The 15,802-nt window shown below is 43.6% G+C and overlaps 1 protein-coding gene across 1 annotated transcript; it reads right to left on the bottom strand.

Annotated features, from left to right (window-relative positions):
• Positions 1-532: 532 nt before the first annotated feature.
• Positions 533-6,973, bottom strand: SLC10A4 (solute carrier family 10 member 4). The gene is made up of 3 exons (XM_047798711.1): positions 6,033-6,973; positions 5,033-5,243; positions 533-1,548 (listed from the first exon to the last, which is right to left on the bottom strand). The coding sequence occupies exons 1-3, from the start codon at positions 6,701-6,703 to the stop codon at positions 1,036-1,038; spliced, it is 1,395 nt and encodes a 464-aa protein (XP_047654667.1). The 5' UTR covers positions 6,704-6,973; the 3' UTR covers positions 533-1,035.
• Positions 6,974-15,802: the final 8,829 nt, after the last annotated feature.

The raw sequence follows: 15,802 nt of genomic DNA, 5'->3' as shown, positions 1-15,802 counted from the left end.
GGAAGCTGAGCTGAGGCTGGCGGCCTCTGGCCAGTGAGCAAAAATACAAAGGTTTGGGGAATTGCTTTGGGTCTGATACCTACGATCTCAGATTAGAGTTTATTTGATTTCTCAGGGCAGCTGTGAGATAATCTGCGCATTGGACTCTTTCAGCCAAGTGCGTAGGGAAAGCACCCTAGGGCATCTGTATGTAGGCTAATTGTTTTCTCCCTCAGAGAACTTCCTTCCTCCCCCTCCCCCCTCCCCCACTCCCATCCCGACCTCTAAGGGTTGAGTACCACGAGGGTCTGATGACTACTGCTCTTCTCTGGGGTGGACAGTCATTCTACAAATTTTCCTAACCAGCTCATCTCTCCAAAAGATAAACTGATTTAGGGTGTGTTTACATAAATGCACAGAAGACCAAATCAGTACCCAGTTGAAAAGAAAATACCTTGTCTGCCAGAAAAACGTTGGCTGTTCATTACAATACATATCAGATCAAGTAATTAAATACATTAATTTTTCTCTGATTTGACACAGGTTTGACCATAAAATACTCTCTTTCATCATTTAATTGACCTGTTTGGGGATTTTTCTGAATATAGGTTAACTTTTAACAGTGTCAAGTATTTATAAGCTAGTGAGTACACTTTTTTACAGTAGTTACATTAAACTCAATTATGCTTTACAAATATAGCACGATTTTGCTCATATAAGATAGTGCATCAAAATTCTACATTTCCAAGACCCTGTTTTCTAAGAGTTAATGTTTGAAACAGTCATAGAAATTGGCATTGGTGGAAACCAAAAAGCACATTTAACTTGTTCAGGCATCACTTAGTCCCAGGTGCAAGTTATATTACGACATTGATTTGCAATTTATGAAAATGCTCGGTTAATATACCAATGCAGCCTTATGGTGGGCAGATCAAAATTGTTACATGTATAGTAATGTAAACCAATTGTTCTTTATGTAAACCATAGGACAGGACCACAGACCATAGATACAAAATAATATTTCAGCAAGAGAGATACTCCTGTGTATCTTCCTATTTAGAGTGAAGTCTGAGTGGTTTCCATCATAATTAAATTATCTGCTTTCACTGTGCCATAGGAAGTATCTGCCATTTCCTCTTCTTTTAGTTTCTTGTAAGAAATATCTGTATCTTCATCTTCGTCTAGAGGATCTTGCTTGTGCCCTATTCCACCTCCATACACTTTATATATTAAGACAAAAATCCCTGCCTCTGCAGACTGAAAAAGGGCGTAAAGCAGGGGGAACATGTACATACTACCTATGTATTGTGGTGGAAAGACTAGTTTTAGAATGGCGGTACAGAGCTGCACATTCTGGCTGCCTGTTTCCAGGCACACAGTCCTCTTGCAGTTGGGTGGAAGGTGGAAGAGAGCAGCTAAGCCGTAGCCTGAGGCGTAACCTGCCAAAGGCATAAAAACGGCTACCACGTAAACAGGTGCGTGAATACTTGCCAGCAGTTCGGGTCCTAACATAGTGCCAGTCATTATGAAAAGGACCACCAGCGTCATTAGCAGAGACCACAGGGAAACCTAGGAAAAGAAAATGGGATAAACAAGCCATCAAAAATGAGATGGTGGAGGAGTTCCTGTCGCGGCCTAGTGGTTAACGCATCTGACTAGGAACCATGAGGTTGAGGGTTCGATCCCCGGCCTTGCTCAGTGGGTTAAGGATCTGGCATTGCTGTGAGCTGTGGTGTAGGTTGCAGACGCGGCTAGGATCCCGCGTTGCTGTGGCTCTGGCGTAGGCCGGCAGCTACAGCTCTGACTGGACCCCTAGCCTGGGAACCTCCATATGCCACCGGAGCGGTCCTAGAAAAGACGAAATAAATAAATAAATAAAATTAAAAAAACAAACAAAAAACAGAGCAGTTCGAATTGAGCCCGACCCACCACAGAGGTCTGATGAATAGAATGGACAAACAGACAATGCTTTCCTTGAACAGGACCCCATGTTTTCCATAAAAATTAGTTCTGGTTTTACACATAAGAGGCTAATTTATGAAACCGAGTGTCTGATGTTTTTAACCTTCAACATACATAATATCTCAGTGAATTGTTAGCAGTACCAAGACAACACCAACTCTTAGATTAGGTCAGAGAAAAGAAACAATGTAAACATAGGGTGTGGGAATTCCTTGTAATTCTGCAACTCCCTGCTTTTTCATTTGTTCATGAGAAACCTCCCACCTGTAAATCTCTAATGATGCTTAGGAATTATTACATATAATAGATTTTAGATACAAAACAACAGACTGTATTAAAAAGTATGTCAACTTGATGTCTGACTGGTACATTTCACTCATACAAGTAAGATAGGCTCATAAATAGTATGGTGGAACCCTAAAATTTCTTCTAGTTTTCTTTCAAATAGGTGGTTACCTTGCTTTTGGTTTTGGCTTTGTTTTTAGTGGGGAGGGGGTTGGGGTTTGTGAGGGAGACTATAGATCCAGAACTGTTTAAGTGCTGCTTCTGATTCCCTGGATATCTGGAAGGAAACCACATTTGAGTCTGTGGGATTGGCATACACTTTACACTCTTTTTTTTTTTTTTTTTTTAATTTTAGGGCCGCACCTGAGGCATATGGAAGTTCTTGAGCCAATACTTGAATCTGAGCCACAGCTTCAGGAAAGCACTGCACCTGGATGGGGAATGAACCTGTGCCTCCTAAGCAACCTGAGCTGATGCAGTCAGGTTCTTAAACCACTGCACCACATGGGAACTCCAATGTACTCTTTAAAATTTTATTCAAAAATTATCTGGGCTGGTCAAAAAGTCGACCCTAAAGGATGCTGAATAATGATTAGATAAGGTACTCGTGATACGAACATACAATTGGCAGAAACCAAACTATTAGAAATCAAAACCTTTTTTTTTTTTTTTTTTTGCTTTTTAGGGCTGCACCCGGGGCATATGGAACTTCCCAGGCTAGGGGTCAAATTGGAGTTATGGCTGCCAGCCTACACCACAGCCACAGCAACGCCAGATCCGAGCCACGTCTGTGACCTACACCACAGCTCATACAATGCCAGATCCTTAACCCACTGAGTGAGGCCAGGGATTGAACCCCAAACCTCATGGTTCCTAGGCGGATTCATTTTTGCTGCGCCATGATAGGAACTCTCCAAAACCTTGCTTATATTAAGTTTCAAAGTGTGTTTATAGCAAAAGCTTTGACAGGAAACTGGTAAGTTCATTGTGAAAATACTGGCTCTAACATTTTTTTTGAACTATTATAAATCATTTGGGTGAGCAATATTATTGAATGCTCATTTTAAAGTGTTTCCTAAAGTATAAAAATGTTATGTGGGCATATCTTATGAGTGTCTGGTTAAGGAACAGGTTCAGCTTAAGCTCAAAGTTAGGCAATCTTACTGAATTATCTGTTATTTACATATGCTTTTCCGTTTTTAGCATAGAAATAGGTTATTAGACTTTCTCTTAGAAGGCCTAAGGCTGTATAGGTAATGCCGTCACACTAATAGTATTACCTTAATGGCCAAGCTTAATAAGTTCTTAATGATGTCAAGATGATCTATTATGTTATGCATATGTTATTTATAACACACAATATTTACTTGTGCATATTTATTTGTACATATTTACATGTACATTTTATTTATACATCTGTATAATCAGACTACTTTAGTGAATAAGTAAAACACAAAAGAATATGTTTTTTTAAAGCTACATAATTGAAACACTGATGACCCATTTTCTCTTCACGGTCTAAAGGAATTTGGACATAAGTTTTACAGTAATTGGTTATATATTTTATTTAACTTCCACAAATGAGAATCCAGTTTATGGTTTACTCTTATTTACTATTTACTACTCTTTTTGAGTTTTCAAATATTTAAATTTTTTCTCTAATCATTAGAAAATCTCTACTGCTACATCAGCATCAGGTTTTTTGTGTTGTTTTGTTTTGTTGGTTTTTTAGGGCTGCACTCAAGGCATATGGAAATTCCCAGGCTAGGGGATGAATTAGCTGCCGGCCTACACCACAGCCACAAGGCCAGATCTGAGCCAAGTCTGCGAACCACACCGCAGCTCATGCAACGCCGGATCCCCAACGCCAGATCTCCAACCCACTGAGCAAGGCCAGGGATGGAATTGTTGTCCTCATGGTTGCTAGTCAGGTTCATTACCGTTGAGCCATAATGGGAACTCCAAATTTTTTAAATGTTTAAAATAAAGCAATATTGGAAGTGTTGCACAAAATAATAGAAATCCCATCCTTTCACTAGCTTTAGAAACCATAAGAAATACTGCAATGGGGAAGGACAACAAAACACACACATTTAGAATGGCAATATATTCTGCGTTATTTATCCAGGACCCAATTTTATTTTGTGCTTTATTTTTTTTCTTAATTACTCAATGAATTTTATTACATTGAGAGTTGTACAACAAACATCACAAACAAATGTTATAGCATTTCCTGTTTTGTGCTTTAAAATCAATGTTTTGTGTATTCTATTATATTCCACGATGCCATTTTTAAATGGTCTTATTTATTTATTTATAAACTTATTTTCAGAAAATTAATAAAACATTTCAAAGAAACCCTCCACAGAGTTTCTCAGAATTAGAGTTGCACTTTTCAAAACTAGAGTAATGTATTTCTAAAATACAACACAAAAACTATTTAAATAATTTCATTTCACCTGCTTTGGTTTTTAGTAATACACAATTCGTTAGGGGAAAACATGTGGCTGTTTAATTGCACTGTCATGTTTTTCCCTCATGATCTGTTTCCTCCTATGACTACTGATAGTTCTCTTATGCTGTGTTTAATTAACCTGTGTCTTAATTAAAGCTACTACTTTTGAAATTCCACTGGATGGAATGGAGTTGTCTTTGTGGCATAAACAAACAAAAAAAATGCATCCATGCAACGGGTGCCCAGTCCTCTCCTTCCTTACCGCTCTCGCAAAGTTTCACCATCTCAGCCCTGGGTCAGAGACCAAGGACTCGACTCACGAGAAGCGTGTAAAGGGAGATATGACCTTACCTTCACAATGTAGTCAGCCACCCGGTTGTATTTGTAGCGAATGAAGACACCCAACCCAATAGGAATGAGGGTGCTGCAGAGAGTCAGGGTCACTGTCCCTATGGGCAGTAATTGCACCAGAGGGGTGTTGATCCATGGCCGGCTATAGATCCACAGGCACAAGGGCATCAAGACCAGGGCCAGGAGCGTGGAGGAGATGGTCATGATGATGCTGCAGAAAAGGGAATGAACAGAAGTCAGAATGGGCGTTGAGCCAAAGAGCCTCGCGTGGGCACATTGGGTAGAGGAGAAAGGAGGAAAGGGCAGGTCCCCCAGCTTGAAGTCAAAGAAGAACCTGCTTCATATCTGAGGGGAGCACCAAAGAGAGCAGGTTGTCTAAGCCGCATTGAAGCAAGAGCCCCAGGCAGGAGGAAAAAAAAAAAAAAAAAAGAATCTCAGGACTGCTTCCCTGTGGTTTGTACAGCATATTGAGCTGGTTATAGCCTGGATGATTTTGAGAGCTAGGAACATTTTTTGTTTTCTTTTTCACTCCTCTTAAGCACACTGTTAGCCATGGTAAAGCTGCAGTATACTACTTGTTGGATTGAGCTCGATTATACTGTCATATATGAGACGACTTAAGAAATAACTGGCGCCAATAGTCCAATATTTTCCTTTGACATCTCGCTCCAGTTCTGGCTTCAGACGTCCCGGTTCCCTTTGCCTTCCGGTGCCCGCAGACCTGCACTGACAGCCCAACCCTCAGCGAGGGTGAGAAGAGAGCGGTGGATGAAGCCCCAAAACCCTCAGAGCACCTCTAGATTTTCTCCCCTCCAACACTTGCCTCTTCACGTCTGCCTGGACTTCCAAAGCCCGGGCGTCAACACCCCCACTTTCTTCTCACCTCTTCCACACCTCATCCTAACCGCCTCGCCTTCCTCCCTCCTCGGTCTTGAACGCACCGCCATTAACGCAGTTGCCTGGGATAAGAATCATGCCTGCGGGACGGCCAGCTCCGTACCTGAGGTTCATGTCGCCGTCCACCAGCAGGGACATAAGGTTGGAGAGATTCCCGCCGGGACAGCAGCCACACAGTAGAACCGCCACAGCGGCCACCCCGTCCAGGGAGAAGATGAGCGCCAGCAGGAAGGCCAGCAGCGGCAGGAAGCCGAACTGGCAGAGCGCGGCCAGGAGCGCGCCCACCGGCCGGCGGACGTGCGCCCCGAAGTGGTTCACGTCCACTGTGCAACCCAGGCCCAGCATGGTGATGCACAGGGCGGCACCCACGAACACGTTCAGCCCGTGGTTCAGCGGCGTGTCCCAGAACGGGGTAGGGCCCGGGCTGGTCGCACCGCCTGCGAAGCTGCCGGCCGTCGGCGCCGGGGTCGGAGTGGGGCCGGGGCTGAAAGTCGGGACAGGGCTGAAAGTGGGGCCTGGGCTGAAACTGACGCTGGGACTGAAGTTGACGCTGGGACTGAAATTGACGCTGGGGCTGAAACTGACGCTGGGGCCGAAACTGACGCTGGGCCCGGGCGCTACACTGAGCGCCGGGCTGGGGCCCGCGCTGGAGGCAGGAGCGAGGGGGACGTCCGGGCCGGGGCTCAGGCTGCTGGCGTTGGGCGGCAGGGTGTAGTTGTCCGGCTGCAGAGAGGACGGGGCGAAGAGCAGGGTGGCGTTGTCGACTCCGTCCATGGCGCTGTCGGCCGGAGGCTGCGGCCCTGGCTCGGGTCGGCCCTGCAGATTTCCCTGCGCTCCCGCCGCGCGCGCCTCGCCTTCGGTCTCTGCTGCCGTCGGTCTGTGTGTCCGCTGGTCCGCAGCCGCCAAACAAGAGTCGGTGGCAAGGCTGGGCTGCGCGCCGCGGACGCCCTGGGCGGCGGATCGGTCCTCTGCTGGGGGCCTGCTGACGCCAGCTGGCTGGCACTTAAGAAAGCACAGCCGGGCAGGGTGAGCCCAATCGCTGGGCCCCCGCGCCCCGCAGGCCCCGCCCCCGCCGCCAAGTCCCCTCCTTTTAATCACCAGTAAGTGGTTCTGTTAGAGAGTAGCCAGGGGCGGAACAAAGACCTGACAAAGGACAAGAAGAAAAAACCGTGCCTGGCTGCTGATCAAGTTCTCTGATGGGCTCTGCCTCTTTGATAATGAAATCTGGAGACCCAGACACACACATGACGGGGAGGGGGAGAGGGGGAGAGAGAGAGAGGAAGAGGGGGAGAGAGAGAGAGAGCGCTCATCTATGCACGTACATACATCATATACACTGTTCAAATAGCCTGCAACTTCGAGCATCGCCAGGGGTGCCTAACTTAATAACAGCAGCTCTCTGATAGCAAGACACTCGACATCTGGCTTTAATTTACAATTTTAAAATAAGATTTTTACGCTCAGAATTAAAGCAGAAACTAATGATAACACTGATGGGGTTTGAGCCAGGTCTTGCGCAAGTGCGTGTGCATTATTTCATGTGATTTTCTCACGGCAGAGCCATGGGAGGGATACCGTTAGCTCGATGTATCCACTTGAGGAATGCGAGGCGCCAGGGACGTCTCAGCCTCATCAGCCAAACCCACAAGCGCCTGCCTGCCTGAATGTGCACTGGGATGTGGTGTTAGAGCATGCAGTGAAGAGCTCTGCTAATTAAAAAAAAAAAAAAAGTCTCCGTGAAAAATGTGTGTTTTAGAAGTTACTGGCAGATGGGTAGAGGATACTTTGGTGGCTGTGGATTTATGCAGTGTTTTGAGTATAGCTCTGGCATGAGGATTAAAGGATTGAAAATAAATAAAGTAGTGAGATTCCCTGCTTCAGACAGGTTTATCCCCAGACAAATCAAAAGCAGTGTTCTTGGGACTCTTAACTAGAAGCCTCTGTCAGTCCCTGAGTGCACCTGCAAAGGAAAGGGACCTCTGCATACCCAGAGCCCCTGGAGAAGGCATCTATCTGCCTGTCTGGAGTGACCATAAAGTGACAGCCAGTTGAGCTGTGAAAGCTAACAGTAGAAGTTTCTAAGCTGAAGTCTTGCGCAGAGTTAGTCTCTGTGCAGTCAAGATCCTGGAGTGAATTCTCCCTCCTGGAAGTTTCTCCCTACCCCCTTTCTGACACCAGATGAGCCTGGGTGACTTCCATTTCCCAACAGTGGCCTGAGATCATGTGTTTGTATTTTCTCCTCCCCAAACAGAACATGTGAAAAAATACGATTAAATTCACAGCATCTTGCGCTCTTAGTCACAAGTAAATCATTTATTTATTTATTTATTGTTTTTTGGGGGGTTTTTTTTGCTATTTTTTTGGGCCGCTCCCGCGGCATATGGAGGTTCCCAGGCTAGGGGTTGAATCGGAGCTGTAGCCACTGGCCTACGCCAGAGCCACAGCAACGTGGGATCCGAGCCGCGTCTGCAACCTATACCACAGCTCACGGCAACACCGGATCCTTAACCCACTGAGCAAGGCCAGGGATCGAACCTACAACCTCATGGTTCCTAGTCGGATTCGTTAACCACTGCGCCACGACGGGAACTCCTAAATCATTTATTTCTTCTCCATTAGACCATAAATTCCATAAGGGCAGTGCTTCTGCAAGCATTTAGGAAAATAATATACCCTTATACTTTCCCCAAAGAGTAAACCCGAGAGAACAATGCAAAAACACCTGTAAAGCTTTGAAGGAAGTGAGATGTGACCAGAAATATTCCAAATTTTCATTTAGGCTTATGTAAGCAAAAGAAAGTGGTGTAGCTAAACCATGAAACATGCTACCCAAATACCTTGGCTAAGTGAATATATGCGGGGGAGGCATGTGGCCAAACAGACAAGATAAAGAGGAGGCTCTGCGGAAGCTTTATATTCTTGAAACCACAGGATGAGACAAGCCAAGAACACGGATGGCAGAGGATGAGCTGAAGCCCATCTCTGCAGGCACCACTCCGATTTGCTCCCTCCTTGTGTTAATGATATTAAAATCCACAATCAAATTAAATAAGCAGTGATTAGAGGCAGGCCAACTCATCCAAGCAGCTCCTCTTGGGGCGTGGGGAGGGATATGGGAGGCGATTTGTACAGTAGGTGAAGAGCAAAAAGCAGAAAGAGATGGGCTTGTAAATCAGCAGGATCATGCTGAACCTGCAGCCTCGAGGACTTCTTGGGGCCTGCACATCTGTGGTGTCTCCTGCTGGTGTGGTCAATGTAAAGAAAACAGATGTTCTGGCGTTCCCGTCGTGGCTCAGTGGTTAACAAACCCCCCTAGTATCCATGAGGATGCGGGTTCGATCCCTGGCCTTGCTCAGTGTATTAGGGATCTGGCGTTCCCATGAGCTGGGGTGTAGGTCGCAGATGCAGCTCAGATCACAAGTTGCTGTGGCTGTGGCGTAGCCAGGCAGCTACAGCTCCAATTCGACTCTTAGACTGGGAACATCCATATGCCAAGGGTATGGTCCTAAAAAAAGACAAAAGACCACCCTCCTCAAAAAAAAAGAGAGAAAGAAAGTGGATGTTCTTGCCCCCCCCCCTTCTTTCTGATCTTCTTCCCCATGTAGGATTAGGAAAACAGAGCTTGTTTTCTAGGTGCAATGATGTTGGCAAGTGCTGTGGGTCACTTAGCTTCCTTAAGTGCCTTATCTTTAATATTTTTTCTTTTTAAATAAATTTTATTGGCGTAGAGTTGACTTAGAAAAGTCATGTTAGTTTTGGAGTTGCTGTTGTGGCTCAGAGGTAATGAATCCGACTAGTATCCATGAGAACCAGGGTTCGATCCCTGGCTCCACTCAGTGGGTTAAGGATCTGGAGTTGCCGTGAGCTGTGGTGTCGGTGGCAGACCAGGCTCAAATCTGGTGTTGCTGCAGCTGTGGTGTAGGCTGGGAGCTGTAGCTCTGATTTGACCCCTAGCCTGGGAACCTCCATATGCTGAGGGTGGGGCCCTAAAAAGACCAAATAAATAAATAAATAAATAATCCTGTTAGTTTCAGGTCTACAGCAAAGCAAATGAGTTACACACACACACACGCATATATACCCATTTCTTTTCAGATTTTTTCCTATATAGGTTATTATTCAGCATTGAGTAAATTATCCTGGGCTATACAGTGGATGCCTTGCCTTTAGTCTTGCTGCCACCAAGGAGGGTCTGGCTCAACCAGAGGGATAACACATAGAAGGGAGAGATGACAACACAGGTGGATGGAAAATATACCCATTTAGGAGAAAATAAATTTAGAGTCTTCTTGCATACCATATACCAAAATTAATTCCAGATGGATTAAAGAGAGAGTGATAATAATAAAAATAGTATTAATATTAATAATAATGGAACCAAATACTGGAAAAAAATATTAGCTAGTATTTATCTCATTTTTGGATAGGGAAAATTTTCCTGAGCAAAAACATAGCAGAAGAAATTATAATGGGAGGCTCAGTACACATGGCTACATAAAAAATTTAAACTTCTGGAGTTCCCGTCGTGGCACAGTGGTTAACGAATCCGACTAGGAACCATGAGGTTGTAGGTTTGATCCCTGGCCTTGCTCAGTGGGTTAACGATCCAGCATTGCCGTGAGCTGTGGTGTAGGTTGCAGACGTGGCTCGGATCCCGCAGTGCTGTGGCTCTGGCGTAGGCTGGTGACTACGGCTCCGACTGGACCCCTAGCCTGGGAATCTCCATATGCCGAGGGAGCGGCCCAAGAAATAGCAAAAAGACAAAAAAAAAATTTAAACTTTGGTATAATAAAAAAGCATTAAAAATTAAAAGTGGGAGTTCCCTTGTGGTGCCACAGGTTAAGGAACCAGTGTTGTTCCTTCAGAGGCTTGGGTTGCTGCTGTGGCATGAGTTCGATCCCTAGTCTGGGGAACTTCCACATGCCTTGGGCATAGCAAAAACAGAAAAGAAAAAGAAAAAAAATTAAAAGTGGGAGTTCCCGTCGTGGCGCAGTGGTTAACGAATCCAACTAGGAACCATGAGGTTGCGGGTTCGGTCCCTGCCCTTGCTCAGTGGGTTAACGACCCGGCGTTGCCCTGAGCTGTGGTGTAGGTTGCAGACGCAGCTCGGATCCCGCGTTGCTGTGGCTCTGGCGTAGGCCGGTGGCTACAGCTCTGATTCGACCCCTAGCCTGGGAACCTCCATATGCCGTGGAAGCTGCCCAAAGAAATAGCAAAAAGACAAAAAAAAAAAATTAAAAGTGAATCACAAAATGAGATGAAACATTTGCAACATGTATGAAACCAAGAGTTAATGTCATTAATTTATAAAACAGGTTCACAAACTAAGAACAAACAATTCAATAGGAAAAAAAGACAAATGATATGAATAGACACACAAGAGAACAAAAAGGAATGACCAAAGAAATGAAATCGAACCAATTAGATGCTGTTTCTTCACAACTGGAAAAGACTGACATAAATGATATTACGTTAACAATGTTGGCAAGGATGCTATCACCTGGACACCCCTTCATCCTACCAGTGATGTAGGCTTTCTAGAAAAAAACTTGGTAGTAGATGACTGTGGTCCTAAAAACATACATTTACTTTGATCCAGTGATTCGATCTCTAGGTGTTTATTCTAAGGAAATCATCAGGGAAATTTTAAAAAAGAGAAGTGAAGTTCCCCTCTGGCAAGGGTTAACAAATCTGACTAGCATCCATGAGGATGTAGGTTCGATCCCTGGCCTTGTTCAGTGGGTTAAGGATCCTGCATTGCTGTGGCTGTGGCATAGGCCGCAGTTACAGCTCCAATTCAACCTCTAGCCTGGGAATTTCCATATGCCGTGGGTGTGGCCCTAAAAAGCAAATAAATATTAAATAAATAAATAAATAAATAAGAGAGTGCTACACTGAGTGCTTATGTATGGGGCAGTCTACTAAGCTTTTAATCATGGACCATCTCATTTAATCTTTATGATAGACTTAACTAGGTTACAAATTTGCCAATTCACCCTCTAGTAGGGATGGAACCAGGCTCTGAACCCAGGCTTTTGGATCCCAAAGTCTGTTCTCTTAAACTGGATACGTTGTAGTTAAACTAAATATGAGTCAAAATGAAAATAAAGTTATCATATGATTCAGCAACCCACTCCTGGGCAGATAGAGTCTGGAAAAGATGAAAACTCAAATTCAAAACGATATAAGCACCCCAGTGTTCACTGGGGCACAATTCGCAATGGCAAAGATGTGGCAGCAGCATAAGTGTCCATGGACAGAGAAGTGGATAAAGAAAATATGGTGTGTCAGACCAATGGAATAGAATAGAGAACCCAGAAATAAACCCGGACACCTACAGTCAATTAATCTTTTTGAAGGAGGCAAGAATATAAAATGGGAAAAAAACAGTCTCTTCAACAAGTGGTGCTGGGAAAACTGGACAGCTGCATGTAAATCATTGAAACTGGAACACACCCTCACACCATGCACAAAAATAAACTCAGAAGGGCTTAAAGACTTAAACATAAGACATCATCAAACTCCTAGAAGAGAACATAGGCAAAACATTCTCTGACACCAACCATACAAACGTCTTTTTAGGTCAGTCTCCCAAAGCAACAGAAATAAAAACAAAAATAAACCAATGAGACCTAATCAAACTTACAGGCTTTTGCAGAGTAAAGGAAACCATAAAAAAAAGACAACCTGCGGAATGGGAGAAAACAGTTGCAAATGATGCAACTGACAAGGGCTTCATCTCCAAAATATACAAACAATTCATACAACTCAATATACAGATGGCCAACAGGCACATGAAAAAATGTTCAACGTCACTAATTATTAGAGAAATGCAAATCAAAACAACAGTGAGGTACCACCTCATACCAGTCAGAATGTATATCATTAATACGCCTGCAAATAACAAAAGCTGGAAAGGGCAAAAGAAACCCTCCTATACTGTTGGTGGGAATGTAAATTAGTACAACCACTATGGAAAACAGTATGGAGGGTCTTCAGAAAACTAAATATAGAACTACCAGATGATGTAGCAATCCTACTCCTGGGCATATATCCAGACAAAACTTTCATTCAAAAATATACATGCACCCCTATGTTCATTGCAGCACTGCTCACAATAGCCAAGACATGGAAACAACCTAGATGTCCATCAACAGATGAATGGATTAAGACGATGTAGTACATATATACAATAGAATACCACTCAGCCATAAAAAAAAAAAAAAACCCCACAAAATAATGCTATTTGCAGCAACATGGATGGAATTAGAGATTCTCATAGTAAGTGAATTGTCAGAAAGAAAAAGACAAATACTATATGCTGTCACATGCGGAATCTAAAATATGGCACAAATGAACTTCTCTAAAGAACAGAAACAAACTCATGGACATGGAGAACAGACTTATGGTTGCCAAGGGGGATGGGGAGGGAGTGGGATGGATTGGGAGTTTTTTGTTTTGTTTTGTTTTTTTGCTATTTCTTGGGCCGCTCCCGAGGCATGTGGAGGTTCCCAGGCTAGGGGTCAAATCAGACGGGAGCTCCGGATTGGGAGTTTGAGGTTAGTAGATGCAAACTATTACATTTAGAACAGGTAAGCAATGAGGACCTGCTCTATAGCACAGGGAAATATATCCAATCCCTTGTGATAGAACATGAGAGAAGATAATATGAGAAAAAGAGTGTATATATATGTATAAATCAGTCACTTTGCTCTACGGCAGAAGTTGACAGAACATTGTAAATCAACAATAAAAAAATTTTTTTAATTAAAAAAAGAAAATACAGTATGTATACACAATGGAATATTATTCAGCCATGAAAAGACTGAAATAATGCCATGTGCAGCACTATGGATGGACTTACAAGATTGTCGTATTAAGTGAAATAAGTCAGACAGAGAAAGACAAATATCATATGACATCACTTATATGTGGAATATAAAAAAATGATACAAATGAATTTATTTACAAAACAGAAATAGACCCATAGACATAGAAAAACACTTAAGGTTACCAAAGGGGAAAGAGTGAGGGAGGGATAAATTAGGAATTTGGAATTAACCTATACACACTGCTATATACAAAATAGATAAACGACAAGGTCCGGAGTTCCTGTCGTGGTGCAGTGGTTAACGAATCCGACTAGGAACCATGAGGTTGCGGGTTTGGTCCCTGCCCTTGCTCAGTGGGTTAAGGATCCAGCGTTGACATGAGCTGTGGTGTAGGTCGCAGACTCGGCTCCGATCCTGCGTTGCTGTGGCTCCGGGGTAGGCCGGTGGCTACAGCTCCGATTAGACCTCCCGCAAAAAAAAAAAAAAAACCAAGGTCCTACTGTATAGCACAGGGAACAGTATTCGGTATCTTGGACCAATTTACACAAAATATAATTGATGATGGATGATTTTTGTATTTCTCTCTTTACTTTATCCCTGCTCTTACCAGCACCTCCTCAAAGAAACTGAAATAGTCAAACAAGAAAATTGAGTATATAGTATTCATTGTGTTTGAAGTAATAAAACAGGTAAGTTTTCTAAATTCCTTGAAACAACTAAATTACAATACCATTTGGCCACTTGGGCTGAAAGGAAGTGAGATTTTCTTTTTTAACAGAGTTGTCAAGCAGGAGAGCTGCTTAGAACAGTCCTCTCATCTGGTTTATTATCTAAACGCGACATGCCCTGGTGATTATGCCTGATTTATATAATTAAGCCTATTTTACAGGACAAATGTCAATTTCTACCAGCGTTAATTATACTTCAATAACTAATTAATGACTGCTGTAACCAGGGACTATATTCTGTGCCCCGAATCATGGCACATTCAAAATGCTGACCTGGGGAGTTCCCATTGTGGCGCAATGGAAAAGAATCCAGCTGGTATCCATGAGGATATGGGTTTGATCCCTGGCCTTGATCAGTGGGTCGAGGGATCCCAAGTTGCAGGGAGCTGTGGTATAAGTCCCAGACTCGGCTCGGATCCCGTGGTGCTATGGCTATTGTGTAGGTCAGCAGCTATAGCTCCTATTCCACCCATAACCTGGGAACTTCCATAGGCAACAGGTGCAGAACTAAAAAGCAAAATAATAATAATAATAATAAATAAATACAAATAAAATAAAATGCTGACCTGCAATAAAGGTTTCCACAATCTCCCAAAGCAGAGGTTCCTAAGAAACCTTTGATAAACCAAACAGCATAAAGTAAAGAAGCAATTACCTTAGCACGCATTGCTAACAGCTGCACAAAGTTAGTGGCAAAAAAGCACAGAGGTTCAGTTACAGTTCAAAGCAATGCGGGCAGATGCTGAGATGCTGAGTGTAGCTCCCAGGAAAGGAGATTGGGGGCCACTCTTGAAGCTTGGGGTGCTACCAAAAAACCCAAAACAATGCTGTTTTCGCTTTTTGGCATCGTCTAAAATTGAAAATGCTTTTCGGATTTCTTTCAGTTGGCGAAAACAGGTACGGATGTAAGCCATTTGTAAAAGCGAGTGCAAAATGAACTTTGGAAAAGTGGGAAATACCCTGTATTACATTTATATAATTGGCCTGAAAGTCTGAATATATTAAGTCGGTGGGGGCCTGGGTTGTCATTCCTGGTGCAGAGCAGGCACATTGAAACCTGGCTCAGGAATGTCTGAGTGGCCTGTTGGACCCCGCAGGCAGAAGTCATATTTATGGAAGACTTACTGGCAGAGTTGCCAGATGCAGCAAATAAAAACCTAGGGTGTCAGGCAAAATTTGAATTTCAGATAAACAACAATAAGCTTTTTAGCATAAAGATGTCCCAAAGAGTTATAAGGCAAGCTTCCCTGCAGAAAGATGGTGATTAGAAAACTGAAATGGAGTGAAGACCTGGGGGAGCTAAGAGCTCCATG

The sequence above is a fragment of the Phacochoerus africanus genome, chromosome 10 (assembly GCF_016906955.1).
Source record: "Phacochoerus africanus isolate WHEZ1 chromosome 10, ROS_Pafr_v1, whole genome shotgun sequence".
Lineage (NCBI taxonomy): Eukaryota > Metazoa > Chordata > Mammalia > Artiodactyla > Suidae > Phacochoerus > Phacochoerus africanus.
The sequence above is the reverse complement of the archived record's forward strand: the minus strand, read 5'-3'. Positions and strand labels throughout refer to the sequence as shown.